This window comes from Temnothorax americanus, unplaced genomic scaffold (genome assembly GCF_048541705.1).
Source record: "Temnothorax americanus isolate GAGA-0224 unplaced genomic scaffold, ASM4854170v1 Scaffold30, whole genome shotgun sequence".
NCBI classification, from domain to species: Eukaryota; Metazoa; Arthropoda; class Insecta; order Hymenoptera; family Formicidae; genus Temnothorax; species Temnothorax americanus.
In genome coordinates this window covers 790011-816117 of record NW_027509443.1, presented here as the reverse complement: position 1 = coordinate 816117, position 26107 = coordinate 790011, and the positions used below count along the sequence as shown (strand labels likewise).

Sequence of the window (26107 nt, the reverse complement as noted above, 5' to 3'; positions counted from 1 at the left end):
CATTTGTCTATAAAGAGACGTGCTCCTGTTATATCAGTCGATACTGCTCGTTGTTTATTGGCTTTATTTAGAGGATCGCACGAGCGAGAAATTTACCAGTTGCTCCACTTCTCTGAACGACTGAAGTATAGCATCTCGTTAGGCATTCACGCAGTCCTACACTTATCTTTCTCCTTCTTTTTCCCCGTCGCGCTTTGTCTGTTCTTCTCAAAAGCTCTTTTTTCAGCGAGTTCGTCGCGCGACGTAAACGAAGCTTTCAGTAAATATATAAGCATTCCGCAGCAAACTTTTCACTTTTGAGCTGAAGAATCGTTTTCTCTCTTTTTCTCTTTCTCTCCTACCTTCCTTCCTTTTTTCTCTCTCTCGAAAGAAAACGAATCGTGATGACCCGAACTGCAGTAGCGGCAGAGAGAAAAAAGAGCTCGACAATAAAAGCTGCGTTGGACAAATGTACCGTCAGAAGCACACGACGATCTCTCGTGGTCGAGCGCATTGGGCGATTTTACAATGCGCTGTAAACATGAAGTTTGGTCGCGAGCATTCTGATGCTAAGCATTTTCATGAAGTGGCATTTTAGCGTTTGTACGCTACGAAAGCTGTACAACGCGTACGAACGTACCGTCGCGACTCTCTCTCTTTCTCTCTCTCTTTCTCTCTGGTTTGCTTGGACATGCAAAGTGATAGTTTGGAACTATCGCGACTCGTTGCAAATTGCAGACGTTGCGAAACTAAAAAGACTACATCTACAATTCGCAAAATGTGCTTTTTAGAGTTGCCGTTTCACTTTCGCTTCTTTATTTCAAAAGTATGTAGATTACACAAGAAGTACCATATTGAAACTTTTTGCCTCAACACCGTTTAGTGGTCATTATTCTGTCAGGCAGCTTGCGTCAAGACTGAAATATCTTGAGAAACATTTCCCTTCTCTTTCGCTCCTTTGTCATCGTGAGATTCCCGTTATTTGACGAAACTTTTTCAATTAGTCGATGTCAAGAATGACGGCATAAGAATAGACAGTGAGCAGGCAGAACAGGCAAGAAAATCCGGCACGATAAATGGTCACGAGCATGTCCTATTATTATCCTGGGTGAGAGACATTTCCGGGACGCGAATCGATTTCAGCGAGCGTTACCGCTAGATCGATAACCGGAGAAAAGGGAACATACGTGCCAAGCGCATAATCAGATCGGCCGAATCGAGACTGGATCGATATGGATCGAACGCGGAACGATCTCAGCAGCCTAAGCACGTTCACGAAGGTCAATCCGAATCGAATCAAGTTCAAGAGACACGAAATTGTTCTCTTCGATCACGTTTCGCAATCTAACAAGTATGTTGTTTCTGGATGAAAGCAGTTAGTGGTAAAATGATGGTATGAGCGATATTTTTGTTTATTCAGTTTTTGCGATAGTATATATAATGTAAGATATTGTTACTGAGATTCCAGTGTTATAATAATTGATGATCGGTCTTATGTTATTTATTTATTTCTATGAAAAATGGCAAATAATATTTAGATACTAAATGCATTTTTTAACGCGATAACAGCAAAAAGTAAGCTACTTTTAAGAAAGAAGAGAGGTTTCTGAAAAGCCAATCTTTTTCTCCTAAGACCTGTAAAAGAATGCAGACAGGGACAATAACTTTGCAAACCATGAATTATGAGAGAGGCTGGTGGACGGTTAATTATAATGATCCTTAAAGCTTTCATTGCTATTAGAGGAGCGACGCGACGCCGCGTATACTATACTGACACGCCGACGGTAGATACTTAAGATGTAATACTTTTCCGCTTTCGGTGATGCCGGCGGCGCATTAAATCGTTCCACTGTGTTTTATTGCGTCGAATTAAAGGCTAGCGATTAATGCCGGACCAGCGTTCCCATAGCATAAACGTATAGCGCGCAAAGTATACGCGGAGAACATGCGCATTCATAGCGCACACGTCAAATGGATTTCGCCGGACGTATGTTACGCGCATGCCCGGTACAAAAAACGAAACGGTTAATGAAGGCCTGAAAGAGAATTTCGCAAGGCGGTCATAACTCATTTTCGGGGGAACAGCGCGCGTTCTTCATTTTTTGACCCTTCTCATATTTGTAACGGTTCCGCAATTATCGCGGCGCGAAAACTTCTTGTCGTCGTCGCACTTTTTCACAAAGCGATTCAGCATCCAATACGTTTCTCAACCGTTCCTTTTCGACAATTATTTCCTCCCGAAAACCGCGCATTTTAATCCTAATTATTAATTAAATACATTAATTGGTATTTCTGTGCAAGAGTTATACACAGTATTTTTATACTATATTAATGGTATAATATTATTAGTATGTATTAGAATGGTAAAACTTGACTTGATTTGATAGATCATTTATTTATTTTATAATGCTGTTGGCATGTATGTGCTGGAAATGCGGTGACATTTCCATTAACATTTTTATGATGTATCGTAAAATAACAATATATTAATATCGTATAAAAATATCGCAAAAAATCGATTATTACTGAGAGTGATTTTACTCGCACAAAGTAGTAGTCCAATACTTAACATAGCTAAATTATACATATAATTATAAAAATTTGTATTATAACATTCTAACAGTTATTTATTTTTAATTACTGACTTTAAATATAATACATCAAATAGTATTATGTTGTAATAATCTTACTGATTACGTTGATTAAAACAAATATACATATATATTTGATTTTTCTTACGATAGTTAATTAAGAAAAAGTACAATCCCAGAGAGATCTGCTAATAATCCCGATCTCCCTGAATTTCCCCGCGATAAAAAGTGAATACGATGAATTAGTAATCGATTTGTATCTTTCCTTTGGACGCAGCTATTCGCCGGGACCGCCTGTATGTTCAAGTCGCACAACAAGGTTTGTTCTTTTTTTCTTTTTACCGTCTGCTAATGTGTATTGGTGTCATTTTCTAAATATCATCGATGTTCCGTTGGTGTGTCTTGGCTATATTTTCTTTTTCTCCTGTTTCTCATTTATGTCTTTAAATCCTTCCACATTTCTCGTAAAGGTTTTGATTAACGTCCACGATGTTTGCACACAAAAGGAAATGAACGTGCACACGCTGGGTTTGCATCGCAAAGTGTAATGCGAAGATTAATTCGAGTCTCCTTGCCTTGATGTCTCCGCTGTTCCGCCAGTTAAAGGACGAAATTAATTGTTTCGTTGCTTTCGAAGTCGCGGTAAGACGTCGCAAAAGAGACAAAGATAAAAGATAGAACGGGCGACAAAAAGGGTTTATATTGGATTGAATTAAATTGGCAAAGACGTTTTGCGACATGGATAACGACATGATTTTATGCTAGCTCTTCAACATTTCACAAAGCGTAGCAGCTAATGTTTCATATTTTGTCGTCGGTATTTCTTGATTTCGAAATAAGATTATATTGTAATTTTGAACGTGTTTGAGATTTTTATATAGATTTAATTCATTTTAAATACATATTTATTGGAATTTTTTAATCGAAAATTAAAGTTTGATTTAAAGTTAACGTTCCTTCCTTCAAATATGTCGTACACTGCTGCATGCTTTCTCTAGACGTCGTCATTTTCTGAGAGGACTTGCATGTCTTAATAAGCAATCGTAATTCGTCCTAGATGACCGGTCTGTTTTTTGTCTTTGCTTCGTCTGTGTGTTGTCATGTATTCAGTTTTGTCACAGAATCAATCGTAATTCTTTTTCTACGCACGTAGTCCTTCTCTTTGTTGCGTCTGTGCACCCTTCGCAATTAAGCTACGAAAGGTTTGACAGACTACTGGTGTTTATCTATCCAAGAATTGCGTTACTGTTGTTGTCGTTAATAAACGCGACGAACGATGCACAAATACGAGCACGATGTCTGCACACGTAATCACGTATATTAAAACATTTTGTTATCTATATCACGTTGGACCGATATTAAATACGACGTTAGAGCTGTCGTTCGGAATAGTGATATAAGTCAATAATAAACTCCGATATATATTTGATTTTTTTCTGATTAATTTCAAGTGAAATAAGATATTGACTCTCTTTTCTTTATATTTACAAGGATTCAATTTCCTTTTTTTTTCTCATGTTTTTTTTAAATTAAAAAGAATTTATGTTACTTATATATACTCATTATTTATTTTGTTTTGTCCAGAAATTTTATCTGTAGTAAATGTATGAATAGTTTTTTTTTTAATTAATTTTAATTAATTTGATTGTTTATAACAAAAATTCTGTCAATCCGAATATCGTGGGAGGTCCGCTAACAAGAATCTCCGAAACGCAAGGATAAGCGTTCACGTGGGGCTCGATCAATTATGTCGACGATGTACGACCAATTATGTTACCTGAAGTACTTGAACGGTGAAAGGGGTCACGTGCGAATTGTTTGAAAAGAATGCGATTACTAATTGGCGCTGCCGCGGGTTGTTGGATGGCTAACAACGCTCTTCGAGGTTGGCTGTTCACACTGCTCGTCGCGTAATTGGGCACATTCGTTCGCGCTGGCTTGGTAATTGCAGCTAACATGTTAACTGCAACTGCGGTCGCGCGAGCGAGCGGCTCGAGCAAGCGCTTCTTTCTCTCTTCTTCTTTAATTGGTCGATCCGAAAATGAAGTTTTGTCGCTGAAACTTGTTCACCCGGCACGTGTTCCCTGGTTTGTCGGCAAGTGAGCAACCAGACGCTCGTAAATGTGAAAGCTTTAATGAATATTGATGTGATTGAAATAAATAGCTGCTCACGCTTTATACTTGTGACCTAATATATTAATGATGTAATGGTTATAATGATATGTAGGTATTTGCTGATATTAATATCTACCGGGATTTATATTGTTTGTTTTAGGTCCAGAATGTATGAAGTTAATTATATTTTTATACATTTTACCGATTGTCCTTTTATAGAATATATATTTTATTTTTTCTAGAAATAATATTAAGTTTAAATAATATAAATATTATGACGTTTTTAAATATTGGATTATTGAAAGTTATACACTTATTTTTAATACATTTTCACATATTTACGCTATCCATATGTTACGCTTATTTTTGTGTTAATACCTATACACATATAAGAAATTTCTATCTATTAATTCTTGTGATCAATCATTTATTTTCGTATAATAATTTAATAATAATATATAATATAAATAATGTATAAGCAAAATTGATATATTTGTTAACACATTATTCTGAATAGAGAGAAGATAAAAGATAAACGAAACCTAAAGATCACGATAATCGCGAAAATAGTTTTGTTATAGATATCGAATTTTTATTTATATATATGTATTAATTGATATACATAATTATTTATCCAATCCATTTTTCGTGCCATATAACCATATCTTATATTTTGTATCAAAATTATCTATCGGAATCTATAATCTTTCAAATTGCGATGGAAGTCAAACAAGTTATAAATTTTGCTGAACTTCAACAAACCTCAATAATAATTGGCGAGCGCAGATGCCGAATAGCTCGGCGAAATAAATCGAGATTAACAATTACACGTGCACGATAAAATGGAGGAAAGAGGGAATTACCGACAAAAAAAAACAGGGGAAAAAGTGAACTGTCGACTCTCGAATTTCACGCGACCCTGCGACATGCCTCCAGCCCAACGAGCTTTAATTAGTGACGTCAGCCTGTCGTCAGGTCAATTTACGATATTCCAAGATAAACCGCGCCAGACATGCTCCAGTCGCCGTCCAGCTCCGTTCTAAATAACTCCGATCTGTATCGCATGCCTCGCGGATAGCCGCATGTTTCGGGCACGGCACAAAGTCTGGTGCAGGTCTGCAAGTATTGTTCAGGAACGATTTGCGGTTTGTGGCTTGTGACGTTTGGCGAATAATATGTTCTATGTGTGTTTTGCTGGTGCAATTAATTGTAGACAATGTGCCTGTAAGCGTGTACTAGTTTATCGTTCGATGACATCATGAGCGATGCGTTTAATTGGACGACGCGAATTCGTTAACCCGCGCCACGACGATGGATGTCATCCGTGGTTACGTGAGTGTCTAGTTTTATGCTTGGATAAGTACACAGACAAAGTTTCTTCAATATACACGCATATTGAAGAAACTTTCGCTCCAGTCTCGTTTTTCATTCTCGGAAGAATAAAAAAACTTGATCAGAGAGCAATGTGATAAAATTGAGGGACTTTGATCCCCTGGGGAAAAAAAGAAACAAGAAAATTCAAAAAATTTAACTTTCTAAAATATTTAAAAGTTTTGACAGATTCAAAGATTTAAAATCTGAGGAGTCAAATCATAGATTTCAAATTATATAATCGAAGGAAAGTGTACAATATTAGAAAAGAATAAAAATTTGAATCACGAATAAATTTTATAAATTAGAAATTGAAATAGAGATTTTTGGTTTTTTTCTTTTAATCTTTGTCGTTTAACGTTAAAATACGTCTAATTTTATTAACTCTAGTTTGTCAAGAATATACAGTCAAATAAAAAATAGGATGAAGGAATTGCTTTGCATTTACTACAGTGAGCGAAATTCTTTTTGTACATGTATACGATATGACAAGGTACAGGCTTGTTCGAGACACCATCACTCATTTTGATGAGATGATCGCCCGGAGTACAAGTGCCTCCAATTAAGAAGCCGATGTTTTAATGAACTTCCAAGCATACCGTTATCATTGCTTCTTAAATGGGTGGCTCGCGAGCAACTCCAGATGTTTATGCAGTACAACTCGTCTCGTTGATATTGCGATCTTCTCTGTAAAGTTATTATTTTCTAAATTACGATGATTGAAACTTTTAACTGGAAATTCCGAAAATTAAATGCTGATTTTATGGGAGCGTTACAATTTCTGTTACTGATTCTTCGTTCTGTATCATGTGTGCAAATTAGCATTTCATGAGCAGACGAGTAAAAAAAGAACCTAAACTCGAAGTAAAACGCAACTTATCAAAGTTGCATCGCTCTATATCAATAAATCGTGCGCGTTTCAATTTGCATTATATTCTCGTTGCGTTATTTTGCGACGCGATTGGCTAGAATATGATGATTTGTTATGTTTTAATTCTGCAATTTAAAATTTATTGTATTATTTAGATTTTATCTTGAAATTTTTTACCAGACTTTCGTGCACACTTTTATCAGACTGATTTTCTTCTCATTAATCAGATGGAATGACGCTCTCTCTACAAATCAAGTTTGTCGGCGCGTAATCGGTCCTGGCACGGCGCTGTTTATTGAAGTCTCTTCCCGACGACTCCAATTTAATGACGGCGGGCGGTCTTTTACTTTCAGTTGGGCGACGCAATGTTCGTCGAGCTGCCACGCGTTCGGCTGGATGGCGGAGCACGTGCTTTTCGGCAACATTGGGGCTACGAGACGCGACCGTTGGCACCACCACCACCGCTAATCGAGGAGGACGAGGCGGCCATCGAGCCGGAAACGGTCAGCCTTCGGGAGGCCAACACCGCATCTCCGATAGGTGAGTACCTTGAAATGACCGCTCGCGATGGTCTCGTTTCCACGAATTGCACCGATATACTTTTCACGTCCGGTTGCTATCCGAGTGGGATGGAATTTTACATTACCGCTACTCGCGATATCTAACATTTCGGGGCCGAATTTCTCTGCTAGCATTTATGTGACGATAGGTGATATAATTCTTCTGAATTTCTTTATTAACGTTCTATTAAAAGTGTGATTAATGTTCTATTAAAAAAAATGTGATCTTATATAATTACTTTAAATTTAAATTATTATGTAACATTTAACTTGTGAACATCTTAAATATGTTACAAAATATTTATTTTCTTAGATAATTATTTATATAAGAAGGCAATATAGTCAATTTTTTTTTATTGTTTAAAGACAGGTACCTTGGTCAAACTTAAATGTATAACAGAATGAAAAGTATTAAAAAAAAATTCTTAAGCAAATAGCGGATTTTTAAACGAGGAATAATGTTATTTGTTAATAGCATCAATTTTAAAAATAGAAGCATTAAACTAATAAAATGATTAAATATAATAATTATTCTTGATTCCAATATTCCTTTACTTTTATTTAAATTCTTATCTCTCTGCAAACGGTATGGATTTGAGTACATATTATAAATTCGGAGAAATAGATAGTATATTATTTTTTTTTTTTATTGAAAATCTATCTCTTGCAGATAAAAAATCGTAAATACAATTAAGTTGATTCTTTAACATCAAGTTTTTTTCCAGCAATTTCATCAGACATCGTAATATGTGCCAAATTTTAATGAAATACGATTATTACATATGTGCGTGAATAATAAATAATAATCATTATTGCTACTACATATACGCATGAATTTGGCAAACATTGGAGACAATTTCGTTAATTTTAATTACAATGGAACCGTGGGTCTTTAATCTGGCGTTTGTGTCTCGCACAACGAGCTCGCGCGATTTTGTCGGAATCGTCGAAATGCTTTGTGTCCACGGAAGCGCGTTAAACGCGGTGTTATCACCGGTTAACTTTGTCTTCGATATATAATAGCGAGAGAATTGAGGCCTCTCGACATTAATTGCGCTTTGTTTGAATTGTTGCTGGCGTCGCTGCGACTGACAGACACCGAACGGCGGTGCGTCCTAACGAGTTGATATTGTTCAAAAGGAATCAAGCGTACTTTTTCCCTCTCTATTTTTCGGTACGCTCCGTTTTTGCAGCAACGCGAAAGGGCGATGGAGAAAAAACACAATTATGCGATAAATGAAATAGAACGTTCTACATTTACAGCGTAATACATTGCAGTCACGAATTTGAAACACGATGGAAAACGGACTTTCGTAAAAATTACCTAAAAGTATTTTGAAAGTAAAATATTATGAGTTATTGAACAACTTACAACCATAAAAAGAAGGAAATATATATTTTAACATAATTTTATGTTAAAATGAAAAGGAGGATTGATTTGTTACAATAACTTTTTAAATAGTATCTTTTTTTATATCTAAACAAAGTAGATACCTAAAGTATCCAAGATATCTAGGATAAAACAGTTTCCTATAACAATTTATTTTTATTGTATTTGCGATAGGATAAAAAATACGATTTTTATAAGTTTATTTAATATTTGCATAAGTATCTTTCTAATCATATATTGCATTTTAGTAAATTATTAATATTATTATTTTTCGTTTGCATTTCCTGCCTTACCGATACATCTGCCGTATCATCTACGAGAAAGCAAAGATTATAGAAATTTCTATTACCAACTGTCGGTACCTTATTTCTTCTCATAGCTTATAGATGGCAAAAGAAGCAAAGAATTCATTGGCTATGAAATTTCCGCAGGGATGACTGATCTGCACGATCATTTGGGATCATTAGCGAATCTATAGATTGAACTCATTAGATATACATATAATGCAAGCACTCATACACATTTACACATTACAAAAACCCGTATATGCAGATTTTTTAATGCATTATCCCCGTTTTGCCAAAAATTATAAAATCAATATTTTAGGATTTATATAACAATATAATTTATTAATTGTTAGTTTCTTTAATAAGAAATTATTTACATCTTTTCCACAACTAATTTTTCCTAAGAATAATTCTGTAATATAAACAATTTAATATATAAAATACTATTAGAAAGAGAGCATAGAAAAATATTTCGTTTTTTGTCATTGGAATTATCGTGAAAAATTAAGAATTGAAAGATAATGAGAGATTTAAATATCTTTGATTCCAAGAATATAATACATTTTGCGAGCCACGCGAACAATTTTGTATTGAGCTCTGCAATACAGCTCTTTGTTGAAGGTGTAAGAAAGAAAAGTGCCTCTCGAACTTCCGTCGCGGATAGAACTATAATATAACTACGACCTAATTTCAGTAAGAGTTCCGAGAAAATTCTATTTCTTCTTTGTGGTATTTAAAAGTCTTATTGTAGCGTTCCACTCCGCTATATTGTGCGTGGGAGTTGGATGATAGAAAATACGGGTACAGATAATGGTCTCAATAAAGCGACGTTGTCGCACGAGAATTTGTTAGAAGAATGTCATTTTTTATATATTTAAATTAACCATGATCGATTTTCATTATTATCCGAAAGAAAAAATATCTCTTTCGTCTCACACCCGCTATGTCAAAAAATTCACTCGTTTATTTCATCTTTTTCAATTAACTTCTTTCACGGCCTCGTATATATTATATCACTTTTTTCTGCACTATACGTCGTGTATGTATACTTGCATGGAAAACCTGCGTTCGCACGAACGCGCAATGACGATGCAAGGATAGCGGTGCCGACAATGCGGATTTTAATATACACCCGATGGCCTTCGATATCTTCGTCACGTGCAAACATTACCATCAGACCGTCGATGCCGCAAAAACCTGAGAATTTTTAAAGAAGCATAAATATCCATTTCGACAGAAACTCGTGCGACCAACGACGCTTTTCTCACAAACGGTTGCGCTTTGATAAACTTTTATGCGCTATTTCGAAAATACATCAAATAATAGTTTATCTAGATTTTATTTAATAAAAAGAATATAAATTTTTATCTGATAATACATATCGAACACCGAAATATCAGTTTTCTAAGTATACTTTTTAAAGCGAATCTTTCACGACGGAGCTTGTTTTCTATTAAAGCACACCTTTTGTTATCGCGATACCTTTGCGTGTGGAATCGATATTAAAAATTAAATTTAACTAGCTCTCGATGAGCTTATTTGCCGTGAACGAGATCGAAAGTATCGGTAAGCGACGTGTCAGTTTAGTTGCAGAGAGCCTCTCGTTGACAGCCTTCTCTCGTCGCGCAATCGTCATCGCCGTGGTATTGTCTGAAGCACCGGAAATGCTCCCGCCGGAAGAACCATCCTAGTAGTCCCGGTTCGAACCACGCACAACGATCCCTTCCTGTCACCAAGACCTGCGTGGGTCTTGGGCGCGACCGCGCACGCATGAATGCCCGCGCGTTTCCATCCACGTAAATGCACGCTCGATCCCGGCACTATACCGTTGCCAATCACGTTCGGTACATGAGACGCATCGCGTAGGATTAAACAACGAACGGGCTCGAGAAGCGTGAATGCTAATTGCAAAGGATCGGTCGGCATCAAGATGAAATCTTTTCGTTCGATAAGCAATATATTGCTATTACCTTGAACATATATGTACATCATACATCAGAAATAACAACAACGATCGTTGAAACATTGATATACCGTTGTGAAAGACACCGCTTTGTTTGCAGAAAAAAGTTGATTAGAAGAACGCAATGTGAAAATCTGTTTGAAATTTGTATCATCCTATATAATTAGAAATTTTAATTATATTGGTATAAACGTATAAATTTTTGAAAAATTTATTACGTGTTGGTGTTATTATATTTGTTTTGCGAATTCTGTATTTATGTGATATCCAGTAATATGATCGAGTTACATGGATTATTATACGTAAAGGATTTTTATATTTCTCTGAAAAAAGTCAGAACCTATATCTATTTCTACCGAAGAGGTCAAAATGAAAAAAAGAGAGAGAAAAAACAAATTTATAAAATTAATTATCTGTATATTTCAATAAAAGTCAGAGAAAAATTCAGAAATAGTGATGTTTTAAAAATAAATAATAGTTAAAAAAAAACTGTCAAACAAGTCATTTTGATCCCCTTGGTAGGTCTAGTGTTGAAGAACTTCAGAGAATAATGTAAATTTTTTTATTTTACGTAAACTTAAAACTAATGTTGGCAAACCTTTGAAGAGATTAAACACTAAATGTTAAATATTAAATCCTTCAATTGATCTCAAGATCCCTTTGTCTTCTTGGCAATATTAAAAATTTAGTTTACCGAAATGACCGATTCTGATCTCTAATATAAATGTACGCATCTCGGACTTTTAATCGTGAAATCGAACATGCGACGTGACCCTTATCTCGCGTCTCGCGAACTTGACAGTGAAGACGGCAGAAGATAGATGATCGTTTTCACGCGATTCACGATATCCTCGAGAAAAATCGTGTTGGTGTCTGACGAATGCGGACCGTTAGCTGCCAGAGAGCCGCCATTAAAGTGTCTTGTCGTGAGTTAAGCTCGCGATTTGTATGCACGAAGTGTACCGAACGTGACACATCCAATCGCTATTCCAACCGACAAGCTCGAGCAAGACAGAAGTTTTTTTCTCTGAAGCGCAATGATTAGATCGTCCAGGTAAAAGGATATCGCGATGACTAATTTTGTTGGATAGTTAGAGTAGCCTCAGGAAGTTGTAAAAGGGACGTTCACGAGCAAAAATTTCGTTTATTTTTTTTTTTAAACTTTTGACTTATATATTTTTTTAATATAAACTATGCTTTTTTTTTAGTGTAATATGCTGATCTTATGTCAATTGCGAATGAACTCTATATGCATCTATATGTATAACGCCCTTATATTTTTAGTATAAGTTCTAAACAAACGTCTTCTGAAATATCACGAGTTAGTTAAAAGAACAAAAGGCCATCAAAAGAATAAAATATCTTTTTTATCTAAATGATAAATTTATATATAAATATCAAAAATCTTAATTATTATAGTTGCTTTTCTATTTACACTCAAATGATCGGACAATGAGTCACTCAGTTATGTGAATATTTTATACTTAGGTAAGTTATGTTATTTTGTACTTAAGTACCTGCTTATTTTGGTGACAAAGCTATCGCATACAACAATACAGATTTATAGTCTCACTTTTAATGTGAGTCTATTAGATTCATTAAAGCACACGGTCTCGATTGTGGATAAAAACTCAATTGAATCTCACTTGCCAGCATGCAAAAGGAACGTGCATTCAACTGAGTTATGACATCACAAGTGACAATTATCTGAGTTTTGATGTAAGTGGAAAGCAACTTATATCTCGCATCTCAATTCCATATAATGTTGGAATCTGAGTTCTAAATTTCGTCGACAAAGAAAGCAGGAAATCATCGCGTTGCAAGACGGTTCTTAACGCTGCGCTCATGAATTAATTATATATAATTAAAATTGCGTCGATCTAAATCTAATCTGGTGGAAACGTGCGCTCGTTAACACAAACAAAATGCTTTCTACTTTGCTTCTGGTATAGCGGCGCGGAATGAAGACCGCGCGTCTTGCATCGCCTACTTTGCGCCTGCGTCCCTAATCTCGCCATTGTTTCGCGAGGATTATTTCGCGGCGGAGGTGGTTAATTGCATGTCGCTGTCGACGCGCGTGGGAAAGTGCCAACGATTTCCACGCGTGATTTCACGAACGACGTTATCTCGCTCGTATCGCTCCGACCCGAAGAAAAAAAAAATCAGGAATCCATTTTCGTCATCATTGAGTCTTTTCTTTCGCACTTGTTTCAAAATTATTCACAATTTATAGAATTACTTTTCAAACGCATTCTCAGAATAAACACTTGACACATTTCGATAAATAATCATAAAAATTTGAATTTTCTGTTCAAGTGCAGATATTCGTAGAATCGAGCAAAATCAAGTGGAAATTAATTTTATCAATGAGGTTGGGCTGAAATCGAATATTCTTAGGATCGAATAAATCTAGTCAATTTTTTTTAGATAGGAATATTTTTTACAGTTTTTTATAAATCTAAGAAAATATAAAAAAACATGTTGTTTTATTTAAAATTTATCATTCTTCTATATATATAATGATTGTAATATTTGACAAAACTGATAAGATTCGAAATTAACGATTTTTTTCTATTATATAAATTAGTCTTTATTAAACTAACTTACACTAATAAAATATACTTGAACAATCTGATAATTTTCAGTTTTTATTATCTGTCATATTTTTTAATTTTAGGTTCTATACTTCCTCGATACTTTCCTAGATTGATCTAGACAAAAAAGAAAAATGAAATTTCATTGAATTTTTCGCAAACTGGGGTGCCAATGATTTTGCGACGCATTTAATCCATATATGCATATACGTTTATTTTGGGAAAACGCAACTTCCGTCATAATCCAATGCTTATCGTCACCGGCGACCGCACGCATCCTTCGGCGATTACGGAATGAAGATCCATCAGGGACATGCAGTCTGTCTCGGACAGTTTGCGTGGTCTCCCCCCATCGCCATCGTCGCGACGATTGCACGCGTGTGACTCGATTGACGAGGCAAATTGAATGGCATCCGGAAGCCCCTCCGTGTTGTTTTGTGTCTTACATGGTGTATATAATGTCGCGGAAGCTTTCCATCGACCAATTTACATTGTTTAATTACTCGTTGTCATACTTAATTATTCTTCTCGCTTTCTTTTATTCTAGGACACATGCAGGAAATGTTGATCTTTACGACAAGCTTGAAATTAATATTATTTTTATCGTCGATTGCTCTTTTATTAATTTTAGGAATTAAATCGCGCTATTATTTCTGCACGTGGAAAGTGCATTAAAATTTCAAAATTTCATATTTCTGTATTTTCGGTTATGCAAACTCAAAGCGGGAATTTTCTGGATCCCGCGCGGCTTCCGACTGAAATTGCATTACACGTAGAAATAATACATAGATATTGTACTGCGGCAACGCAACGCTGCGATATATCGCATGTATAGATATTCGATTTCCAGACTGAATTGAATAGAAATTATATATTTACTTCACGTTCAGAAACGCCGTATGTGTACTACATTCGCAATAACGTAACAACTTTTGCGCACAAGCAATTCATACATTTAGTTACGAAGGAAATTTTCTCTCGAGAACTCAAAATAAATAAAACCTGTTGCAAATAGAAAATACTCGTCATAATAAACACCTTCGCCTATGTGAATCATCTGCAAGCGTCAAATCGACTTATTTTCGCGCTCGATAGACAATCACGAAATTGATTCGGAATGTGTGCGACGCGGCGCGATTATGCCTGATTAATAAATCTACTAAAAATAGAATCATCTTCGTAATCTCGTAATCCTAACTCGCGTCTACTCCTCGTCATCGTAACCCCTCCTCGCGCCGCGTGCGATGATTTCGCACGAGCCGATTGGTGCAGCGAACGCTAACGCGCCGGAATCCTCCTCATCGAAAGAGTCCTCGGCGCCGGATGCGATAAAACGGCTCGTCGTCGTCGTCGTCGTCGTACTCATCATCGCTCGCTCTTCCGACACGACACCGATATAAGTACGTTCACGCCGTCCCTCGGGCGGACGTTGCGAGAGCGGCGCGGATAAAAGTCGGTGAAGTGTGCTAGGTCATTGCTTTTCAGCGACCAAGCCGAGTGATCCGTCACAGTTGTCGTGGTACACGCGGTCCTAAACGGTCATCGTGTTCGACTCCTTTTTCTTTCTTCACTGCTTGCCAATTTTTCGTCGCAACTCTCGTTATCGTGACGGTTTATCGAACGAGCCGAATTCGCGTATAAATAATGTGTAGCAACGCGAGTGCCGAGAGAGAGGAGCATTCTGTTAAAAAAAAATCAGACGGTGTGTGACGATCGGTCTTCATATCTGTCATATTTTTGGTTCTGTATAAATTAAAAGGATATCTCATCGAAAAAGGAGAAGGGATACATACATGCTTAGATATTGGCGCGTATATTCAGAGACTGACCGTGCGTGGACGGAAAGCGGTTACCGTTGCGAATTTGTAAGGACTGATTGATGATTCGATACATCTCGAGGGAGTGGTCGTGCTGTATGTTGTTTGACGATGACGCGTCGATAAGACGCGTTTAATTGAGGGGAAAGAGGTCGGGTGTCCCACTTGTTGGATCATACCATTACCGGTGTTTACAATACGGAGTTTGCCGTCGTAACTGCAAACGAGACAAAAGTGTTCCGCATTGGGGGCGATTATCACTCGATTACGCGATCGTCATCGCGACGCGGACGTTAGGATGAGCCGCAAGAAGGTGTGGAACTCCATTATGCGACGGAAGAAGAAGAATCACTTGGATTTAAGCTCCAAAGATGAGAATTCTTCTTCGGGCAACGTTTGTAAGTTTATGAGGGAATAGCGTATCTTGTTTTTAGAGAGAAATCTTCATTAGCTTAATTCTTCAATTATGTCTTGTTTCAATAACGAGCGATTCAGATGGATAGATAAGTTCGAAATGCAAAATGTCAAAGGATTTTTTATCTTAAAATATGAAGGTTCTTCTCTAAAATATAAATACGCGCTATTGCTTCTCGCTTTGACTTGTACGGTGGATTCTTCGCTAACAGCAACTGCTACAATGAACGCTTCGCTGGGTATTATTCTCGATTAACTCGCTTCGTATACATTGTTTCAATAATAGCGCAGCCTCGCTGCGAGTTGCCGGCAGAAGCTCAGGGTCTTTTTGCGGAAATGAAAACCACAACTTGTTTGCCTCACGTCATTAAATGTCCCGAACGCGCGAAAATGTGTGTGTGCGTGTATGCGTTGTGACTTCGCACGTAGCGCTTTATCGCTTGTAAAACCATCGTCGGATCGTCCAGATTTACCGCGATTGCGTTAACTATAGTAGATTATTCGTCATCCGCGCGAACCGTGATAAAAGTGCGCAAGCGTTTCTATAAGGAACGTTTTTTTTTCGCGTAGTTTTTTCCTTATTTTGTGTTTCCTTCGCTCACCGATCAAGTGTAGGCGAAGCCGCAATTTTGCGTTTTCCGTTTCTCCGCCAGATTTATTTTATACCAGCTTTGTTTTATCTCGCGAAATTTGATTCGAGAGGTTTCTTCATCGCCGCAATTTTTCATTCGGCTTTCTACGGATTCCAACCAATCGGATATTACGCGCGCTGTACCTTTTTATTTCCTCTAAAATTTTCATTTCTACCCGTTCCTCAGTCCTCGACGTTACAACGACCTGACGCCTTTCGCATTCGACATCCCACGGTCGGAAGAGAGAAAAAGAGAGAAGTCATAACTTTGGCGGCATCTGCTGAAACATCGAGCGGGAACGACACCGTATGGTATAGTGGAGGAAAAATATGACGGGTCGCGAAGGTAGCTCGCGCGAGACGGAAAGGAGAAAAATAAAAAAAAGAACTAAGTGTGCTTAACTATAATGTAAGATAAATTCTCTTCAGCAACTCGGTAATTCAGTGAAGTTGATATAAAATCGGAGTCAGGTCGAGGAGGAGCATTATTGCGTTTCACGGACAATGAATGGCTCCGGAAAAGAGCAAAAGGCTGAGAAAATAGAACGGAAAAGAAACATGACTGTGGACATCTATATAACAGCAATGAAAATACAGATAAAAGAGCGGAGAAGCCGATAGTGTGAATAAGCTCCTAATTGTATTTTATTGATTGGATTGACATCCGTTATCTAGCTTTCTTTTAATCCGGAATCACTGCCAATGCCGTCAAATCCCCCTCGAACTTTTTCGCGATCTGGAAGCAAGACATGAATTTTACGGCGCTTTCGAGGTGGATTTAAAATTCGAATCGTCCTGTTTCCATCTTCTCTGTGAATGGGGCGGATGAATAACGAGGAAGAAAATGACGGGACTACCTCTCCAGTCGATGGTTTTAATTGAAACGTCCGCGTATTTAATTAAAAATCACTGTCCGCTATGATACCGACCTGAAATCGGCTGTCCTGTGGAACTCGATTTTTCACGCGCGGTGAAATTGCGCTTTGTGATTCCACTTACAAAGCAAAAAAAAAGGCAAAAACATTCTAAAAAAATAACGAGAGTATTGTTGTAAATATATATCGCTAGATCGTATTCGCCTGTTGCGCAAAAGGGAGGTGACGCGAACTAAATTAATTGAAGTACACGTGTAGTATAAAAAACTCTATTTAAAATTCTGATTAGTAGGAGAAATATATCATTTTATTTCTGCTATTTATAATTCAAGAATATAATTGAGCGTATATGTTAAACATATTATTATCCAGGCTGCAGCATTTTTCACAGATGTATCAGATTTGAGTTTTAGATAATATAAAAATTTATTACGCATCACATTAGAAAAATCTACGTCATAAATCATATAATACGTAAATGTGAATTTCTTTACAAATGATTAAATTGATATAATATGAGAAAAAATATGCAACTAATTGTCTCAGCATAATTATTTTAAGATAACATGAACCGTTAGAATTTTATACTCTGAAAGAGTGACTACAATAAAGTAATCGGACCAGAACTTTTACACGCTTTTCGTTTGTGTTTCTTAAGACGAGAGAGACAGATTTCGTTGTTCGTTCAAAGAGGCCTATTTGTCGAGATATTAAATAATTTCGATGTATCGACATTTCGAAGCCGTAATCGTTAATAACGCGACGCAAATGAAACAGTTACATGGATTAATTGGCGGAACGAATCGCCACGGGGATCGAGGCACGGGCGCAGCGTCATATATGGATCGTTCCAAATATGGAACCGCGCGCGCATTGAACGACCATTTCGCAGCTTCTTCCTGTTTGGAAGCGGAGCACGGAACCAAGGTTGTGAGAAAATTGCCGTCTCGAGGATTAACGCGTGGGGTAATATTCGAAATGGTGGCCGGGTAATTTACGCGGATGGCGTAAGACGAAACCGTCATCTCTCACACGGGTGCCATGGAGAGACCGGTTTCCAATTTTTCCGAGTAAATATAGTTAATCGCCGCCGTCGCTGCCGCGGATCGGATTGCGGACTATGGACGGTTCCGGATATGGAGCGACGCTGGTACAAAGGAGAAGAAGCGACTCAAGGCGCGGAAAACACCGAGTGTGTGTGTCACGAGTATCCTCTTTGTACTGCGACCTGGTAATGCAAGCGAATAATGATGTAAGGCGAGTCCACGCTCCCGTACTTCGATTTCACGCGGTGTAACTATCTCGTTTAATTGTGATTACGGTTGTTAAGAGGGAATTATTTCGACCGATTTAATACACGATCCCATTTCTCGTTTATTGATAAATTCGAATACTGTTAGGTTTGTTTTGTGAACTACATATAATTAAAAAAAAAAAAAACATTTTATATGTGTTATATAGGTATTGAAATAGAATTGAGTCTTTTGAGTTCTAATTTGTACAAATTGCTATTCTTACGATGTAATGAAAATGAGTGAGTGTGAGAGAGAAAAGGAGGGGAGAAAAGGTTTTTTTTGTAATAATATTTTTAATTTTTGTTTGTAATAACATTTAGTTGTAATAAAAATGTATAATAAATCCTTCAGATTTGCAGGTAATGATTTTTGACAATGACAGAAATATGTATGTAGTACAAAACTTTTATTACAAAGTAATTTATATTTAAATAGAAATTTTGATGCGTAAACGCTGAAATATAGAGATAATTTTTTTTTAATTTTGCATTAAATGAGATCTGTTACTGCGTATTTTACGTAGACTTTTTATTTTGGCGAGCCGAGTGTAATGAAAGCTTCGCAAGCTTTTAGCCAAGGCAAGAAATTAACGAGCGGCGATAACGAGCTCTCAATAAATTTTGAAAACACGAACGTCATATGAAATAACCACGCACGCACAAAAATATAGCAATAATTATCATCCGACTGTACGTTTATCCGGTTGCTTTTTTTTGCGCTGCGGGATCGTCCCACAACAGAGGTACATTAATAATTAGAAGCTTTACGGCGCGTACCGTCAGCTGGAGGACGAGAGTAATGGCGGTTTTGTCTTTCGTCTCGAGGGTTCTTTCCTCTTCCGCCGCCTCGTTCTTCGTGTGCTCCGCTCTCGTGCGAGCGCGATTCCTACGTTCTCCTCACCCACTCTCTCCTCCGCATCTCTGTAACATCACGCATCCGTAATCTCTTTCTTTGCGAGGTAGAATCTTGAGACGGGCTGGGTGCGCAAACGCCAAAGGGCTAGAAAATGGTCGAAGAAGGATGTATCTCTTTACACGTTTCTTCGAATGTCTTTCAGGGGAAACAGAGCTTTCCAGTTTACTGAGTTTTATGAGAATACACTTGCCGCGTGATATGTTTTTTAGAAAAGAGCTATTATACGTAGAGCTACGAAAAAAGCGGTTGCTGTCATTGCATTTGATGCATTAAGAATATTAACATTTGGATAATCTTACCTCTTTATTTTACCAATCGAATATTTTTTAATTCGATAAAAAATGTATTTAATTTATAGATATGATTTCAAAGGCTTCACAATTATAACAGCATAACAAATGACAACGGTTAAGGTTTTGTTTTTACGCGTATTTTTTTATCCGGTATAATAACAATCAGAATTCGTCTCGCAGTTCATCACGATTCGCTGAGTCAGAGTTTGTTTTTGCCGAAGAAGCCAAATCAAGCGCGCGGACTTGCCATAATGTTTTATGGCCCGTAGAATACTTTCTTTTCCTCTGAACTCGCGCACAATCGAAATGCAGTAATTATGAGTGTCGCTTGCCTTTTAAGAGCTGAAATAGTCCATTGTAGTCTCCGCACTCTTTTCTTCTTGCGACAGCTCGTAAAAGCGACGCTCTAATTATGCACCATAAATGCTTATGCCCAATCTCCGTTAAATACAATCAACTTGGACATATTTTCGATCACTGAACATTAGATTAATAAAATTATTTTAATGACTAGCCAAATACTATTTTGAAATCGCAAAAATAAGATCAGTAAATTCGTTTTTTTGCCTCAAATTGAGATTTTTTCGGCAAATGATACATTTGAAACATAATTTTGTTTTTTTAATGTAACAGAATTTTATAATGTTATGGATGTATTATCTTAAAACTCTAAATTAGAACAAATGTATTTACTATTTTGCATTAATTTGATGCTAAACTATATTTCTAATATTATACATAGGTATATAATGTTGGTTGCGATAAGATAGTTGAACGAACCGGTTGAGAATCTAGTTTTCAAACGGAATCATCATATTGAGTAGTGGGCTATAGGTTCATCTGGCTCCTCCTACGTTGTCTTATGAGTCAATCTCCTTGTACGGCAAGGAGTAGCGCGTCTGCTTATTTCGCACCGGAAATACAGCGTGGTTGACGAGATGATGGTCTTTCCTCATTATGAGCCACGCCTTATTATTGCTCTTTTCTTTCGCGATTCTCAAAATGGCTTGAATTCTTTCGATTCTCGGATTTGATTTTCACAGAATTGAAAGATATATCTTTCGTACTTGTATAATTAATTGGATTTATAGTTTTATTTTGCATCATATGAAAATTTTATAAATCTTTGGACCATGGCATTTAATTGTTTTAGAAAGTCAAAATAGAAATTATTATTTATCATAAAATTTTTATTTGACGTTTTAAATTCATGAGTGTTAAATAGATTAACAGAATTAATTTCTGATTATGTTGCACATATGCACGTGCTATATATAACGCAGAATGTTTTCTTTCAAAATCATTCTTCTGAATGAATCCGTGTGACGGCGCGTTGTGAAATCGTGGATTTAACACGGGGGTAAAAATACGGATGAAATAAATCGCAGGTATTACGGGCTTCGAAAGTAAATTTATTGCACGTTCGCTAAACACGTGTAATTGTGATTTGGAAATTGACCGCGCTTTCTCTTGTCCTTTTGCTATAATGAAACAGCTTTAGCGTTCTGCCGATCAGTACATCGCGCAATCACAATCGCAGACAATGCATCACAGATTCAACAGTATGTTGCAATATATCAACGTGGCCCGTTTACTGTATGCGGTGGACAAGCTAACGTGAACTGGTCATCGGTTTTATTTGCAGTTTATTTTGACGTATTGATGTAAACATCGCTTAGAAATGTTTGCTAAACACAAGATCTACAATGATATTCTTAAAATATTATTTATTAGAATTGTCATTAAGATGAAGAATGGAATTAGGGATAGCTTAGAATAACTGTATTTAGAGTGTCTAATTCACGATGATTTAGTGTAATTTAAAATTTTTACTTTTATTTTTGAGAGAAAAAGAATTAAGACAGATAAGAAAATGGCAACGATAGCAAAAGTATATGTGTATACATAATATTCATATTAAATCAACATCAACGAATAGCAATATACATAATAATTCGAAGACAATATGTGGGACAACCGGAAGGAAAAATACCGCAATGCTATACTTGCTTCCGTCAATTTTGGAAGAAATGGGTTACGAAAACAAGTGACTATAGACTTATATATAGTCCACAGACTTGTTTTCATAACCTATTTCTTCCAAAATATATAGTTTATAGACTATATAATTCATAAGCTATCGAATACGAATGTGTACGAAGAATATAACGTGGTGTATGCGGATATGCATGTGTGTATGACAATTTCAGCAGATTACCACGCAGTCACCATTCCGACGGAGATGAATGGACCATATAGCATGTCTCTGTATTAAATATCTGTTTTCTCTCTCCTCTCGCATCCTTTCCCTCAAATGCAGTACGGACATACGTGTGCGAAGCGATAGAGTTACGGAAGCGTTTCCGTATTTTGTCGTCGGTCTTATCTGGTTTTTTTATTGCGACAGTGGTTCTCAATCGATCGGTGCTTGTAGTTTCCGGATGTTTAAGATGCTTAAATATCTTTTTCCATCTGAAAGATGTCTCGTGAATTATCGACGCTTATCAAACACGCACTATTTATTAAAACATTAGATATTATTAATATGAATAACAATATACATATTAATCTTTGCTATATTTACCTAAAAAATATACTGTCTACATATATTTTTTATCTATATTAAACATTAAAAATTTACAAAATATCGCTCATTTTTCCAATCACGGTAATCATACTTTACTTTTTACTAACTTGTAAACACTTTTACTAATTTGACAACATTTTCTAAATACAAGTAGCACAGTTAAACCTTATATACCTATAGTAAGTTTTTCTTATTTGCGTATGCTTGACAGACACTATATAGCTTTCTCGATAAGGCTACGCTTATCCTTTTGATATTTTCATAATTTTGGATTTGCCAACGCAAATGTAATGCCCGTATAGCGCCGTTATTACGACGAGTTTCTACGTTGCCAAGAAGAGGATCCCAACACAGGCATACCTTGGATCCGGAATTGTCCTCGTTGCGCGAGCATGATAACAATCATCTTTTCGTGGAGTGTAAGTGTGCTCTCGCGTAAACATATTTTTATAAATATTATCTTATAAAAAATGTATATATAATTTCGTGGTCATAACTAAAGAAGTTTTTAGTATAGTATATTTGTTGATCTTTTCGAGTGTTTCCTTCGGCAATATAACAAGTTTTACAAACAACCAATCTATTTTCTCAGATTATTGCATTTATTTAATTTTGCTCTTTTATTCGTTCGATTCACATATTTAGAAAGATATTGCTTTTTTCGTCACGATCTGCACGATCATGTCGAAAGATGGTAGAACGATTTTCCTATATAGTGTTTATGCGAGAAGATCGACCGGCTGGAATTGAGCCAGCAGTATTTTTACGCGTTTCGTCGGTCGAATGAGACGGGAACTGCTGCGCAAACGAAAGCCGCAATATAGAACGATCTATGATGGTCGCCGTTACGCGAAACTATCGGAATTTTGGGTCGCAGGCAAAAAGAGTTTTTCGATGCAGTTGTGCGGGTAGTATTGCGGCACTCATGCGCGCAAACTATATGACCCATATTCGCGGGCCATCCGCGAAACTGAAATGAGAAATCGCATATGGAACGAATATGTGGGCATGCTCGCTTATTTACTTTGTACACAATGCGATATTTAAAATTGCACTCGATCGAAGAACGGATTTCTAGATGTAAAGTTTTAATTGACAGCGATGTGATTTGTACGAAACTTGTGGAAGACATACATCGAATATTAATTTCGAACAGTAACGTAAATGAAAATAATTGAACAGAATAATTGACGATATGCAAAATTAAACGAAAAAGAATGAATTAGAGGAGAATGAAATTACTGATTAATTATTATTATCCATACCGGATCTTTTGTGATATCGAATTGAACCGTCCAATTTTCTTTATTTGCACATCATTGAGAGTTCTTTCTCTGTGAAAGTGAAAAGCTGTGATTACCCTACGAAATTCATGTGAAACACAATTGAAAATGGTGGAGCGTATATATATATATATATATATATATATATATATATATATACGCGTATAATATATATATATATACGCGTATAATATATATATATATATATATATATATATATATATAATCTGCGAAATACATTATATACTTATCTCATACCGTCGCAACAATTTTCCTCGCCGTTTGCAGATCCTTAAGCTTGCTAAGCATGCGAGATTTCTTCAAGATCTCGCGCAGATTAGGGCGGAAGTAGACCGAGCGCGTGGAAATTGGCAGAGGTGCGCAATGAATGCGGCTTTCACCGGATTACGCAAAAGAGGCGGCGAGGCTGCAGTTCAAAATGCAGAGAGAACGCGAAACAATGACCAAGAAACGCGAGCAGATTCAATTCACCAACCGGCAGGAAAAATGTGTCCCGGTTTCTCAACCAGAAAAAGACAACTGGTGTGCAATTACAGCCGAAGAATATCCTTGGTGTCTTTCGAGTCGTTTCTCTCGTTCGTCAACCCTCTTGTTAATCATACAAGTTAAATGCATGGGCGTTGAATAGTGTAAATAAATCGAAATTGATCAATTTGCCAATGTATTATACAATTGGACGAGCATCAGGATTGTAGATATTCGTCGCGAATAGATTACAGATAAAGCAATGTAAATTAATATAATATTACATTATTGTAATTAATTTTAAACAATGTTATTAAATTAGCGAGTTGTTAATTAGCTATACACAATTGTGGGTAAAGATCGGTTTGCAGATATAGATTAAAGGTTAAATTGATAAATTGATTAAAAATTGCGTTTTGATGCTAAATAAATAATATATCAATTTTATTCTAAATAATATACGACTAATTCGTTTTTATTGTATATTATTCTCAGCGATTAATTTTATTATTATCTTATTTGTAGCTCTTTAAATCAGAGTAAATGTAATCGCTGTTATTGGACGAAGTATTCGCGTAAAATTTCATTTTATGTCGAAGCTAAACTCAATTGTATGTACCGTGATGTATAAAATTAATGATATTATGCGCCATTTGACGGAGCAAAAAAAGATCATCTCGTTACGCACTATGACCTGGTTTTGCCCTATAGCGATTAATTTCATTTGTGCCAACGACAAAGGCGATTTCGTGGAAGAGTATGAAAGCGACGGAGAACAAACGACGATTTTTTCGCTCTCGGGAGAGTTGCTCGAGTATTAACGTGAACAGAATGACGCAATGACCATAAAGAGAGGCAATGGGATTTCGTAAGAAACGGATGATCTCGCGATCTCTTCTAATGTGATCTCCTTTATTTCGAGACCTCATCCGCTTTTCTCACCATATTCTAATCGTTGCGCAACGTGAGAAGCGTTACCGATTTCAGAAGATTTCAGATAACATAGAAACGCGCGACGCACAGAAACGTGGAATTAGTAGTCCGTAACGGTTATAGTTATCCTATTCTAAGTATCATAATGACAAGCGCGGCGACACGCCTTTCTGACACGCGAAATTCGTTTCTGCAGATTCTTATCGCATGACTAGGAGACAATTAAAATGGATTACTTTCGGTATTTTTAGCGCTTGTATATTTTATTATTATTTACTTGACAACATTAAAGGTTAAATTTCGTGGTATATGTAGAATTTATTTATCATATGATAACGTAATATAGTTTTTGTTATTGAAAACAACACTCATATTGTACGTATAAATGCAGATAACACTGTATGATTAATTTATATAGAGTACAGATTACAATTTAATTTAATATGTTTTTGCAGTAAAATGGTTTTTTCCAACATTTCAACTCGTAAACTTACATGTAACGAAAAATATACGCTAATGTTCAAGTGCTTTTACAGCACTTTATTGATTTTAATATGCGTTTTTATCTTTACAAAATAGCAGACCAATATTACATGTTGATTTTTACATTAGAACAAATATTTCATAATCGTGAAATAGCTGGCCAATTGGCGAATTACTCACCAGAGCACCTAATGAAAAGTAACCTCACGCGAGATGAATCGCCGGCTTACGCAATGAGCAAAAGTCAAAGGTGATTTAATTACCGGCGACCTTATTTGTTGCAACGTTAAACTTTGTACAGAAGACATTATTGTTTTTAACGAAGCTATAGAAACTACTCATTCAATGTGTATTTGCTCTCTCTTTTATTACTT

At 36.4% G+C, this 26107-nt stretch overlaps 1 protein-coding gene across 1 annotated transcript in view; it reads left to right on the top strand.

Moving 5' to 3' along the window:
- Window positions 1–26107, top strand: part of LOC143900821 (uncharacterized) — a 130322-nt gene that overhangs the window by 42858 nt on the left and 61357 nt on the right. The window contains exons 4-5 of the mRNA XM_077412559.1: window positions 2848–2889; window positions 7281–7467. Coding sequence (XP_077268685.1) covers window positions 2848–2889; window positions 7281–7467 — 229 coding nt within the window. The remainder of the gene's footprint in view (window positions 1–2847; window positions 2890–7280; window positions 7468–26107) is intronic.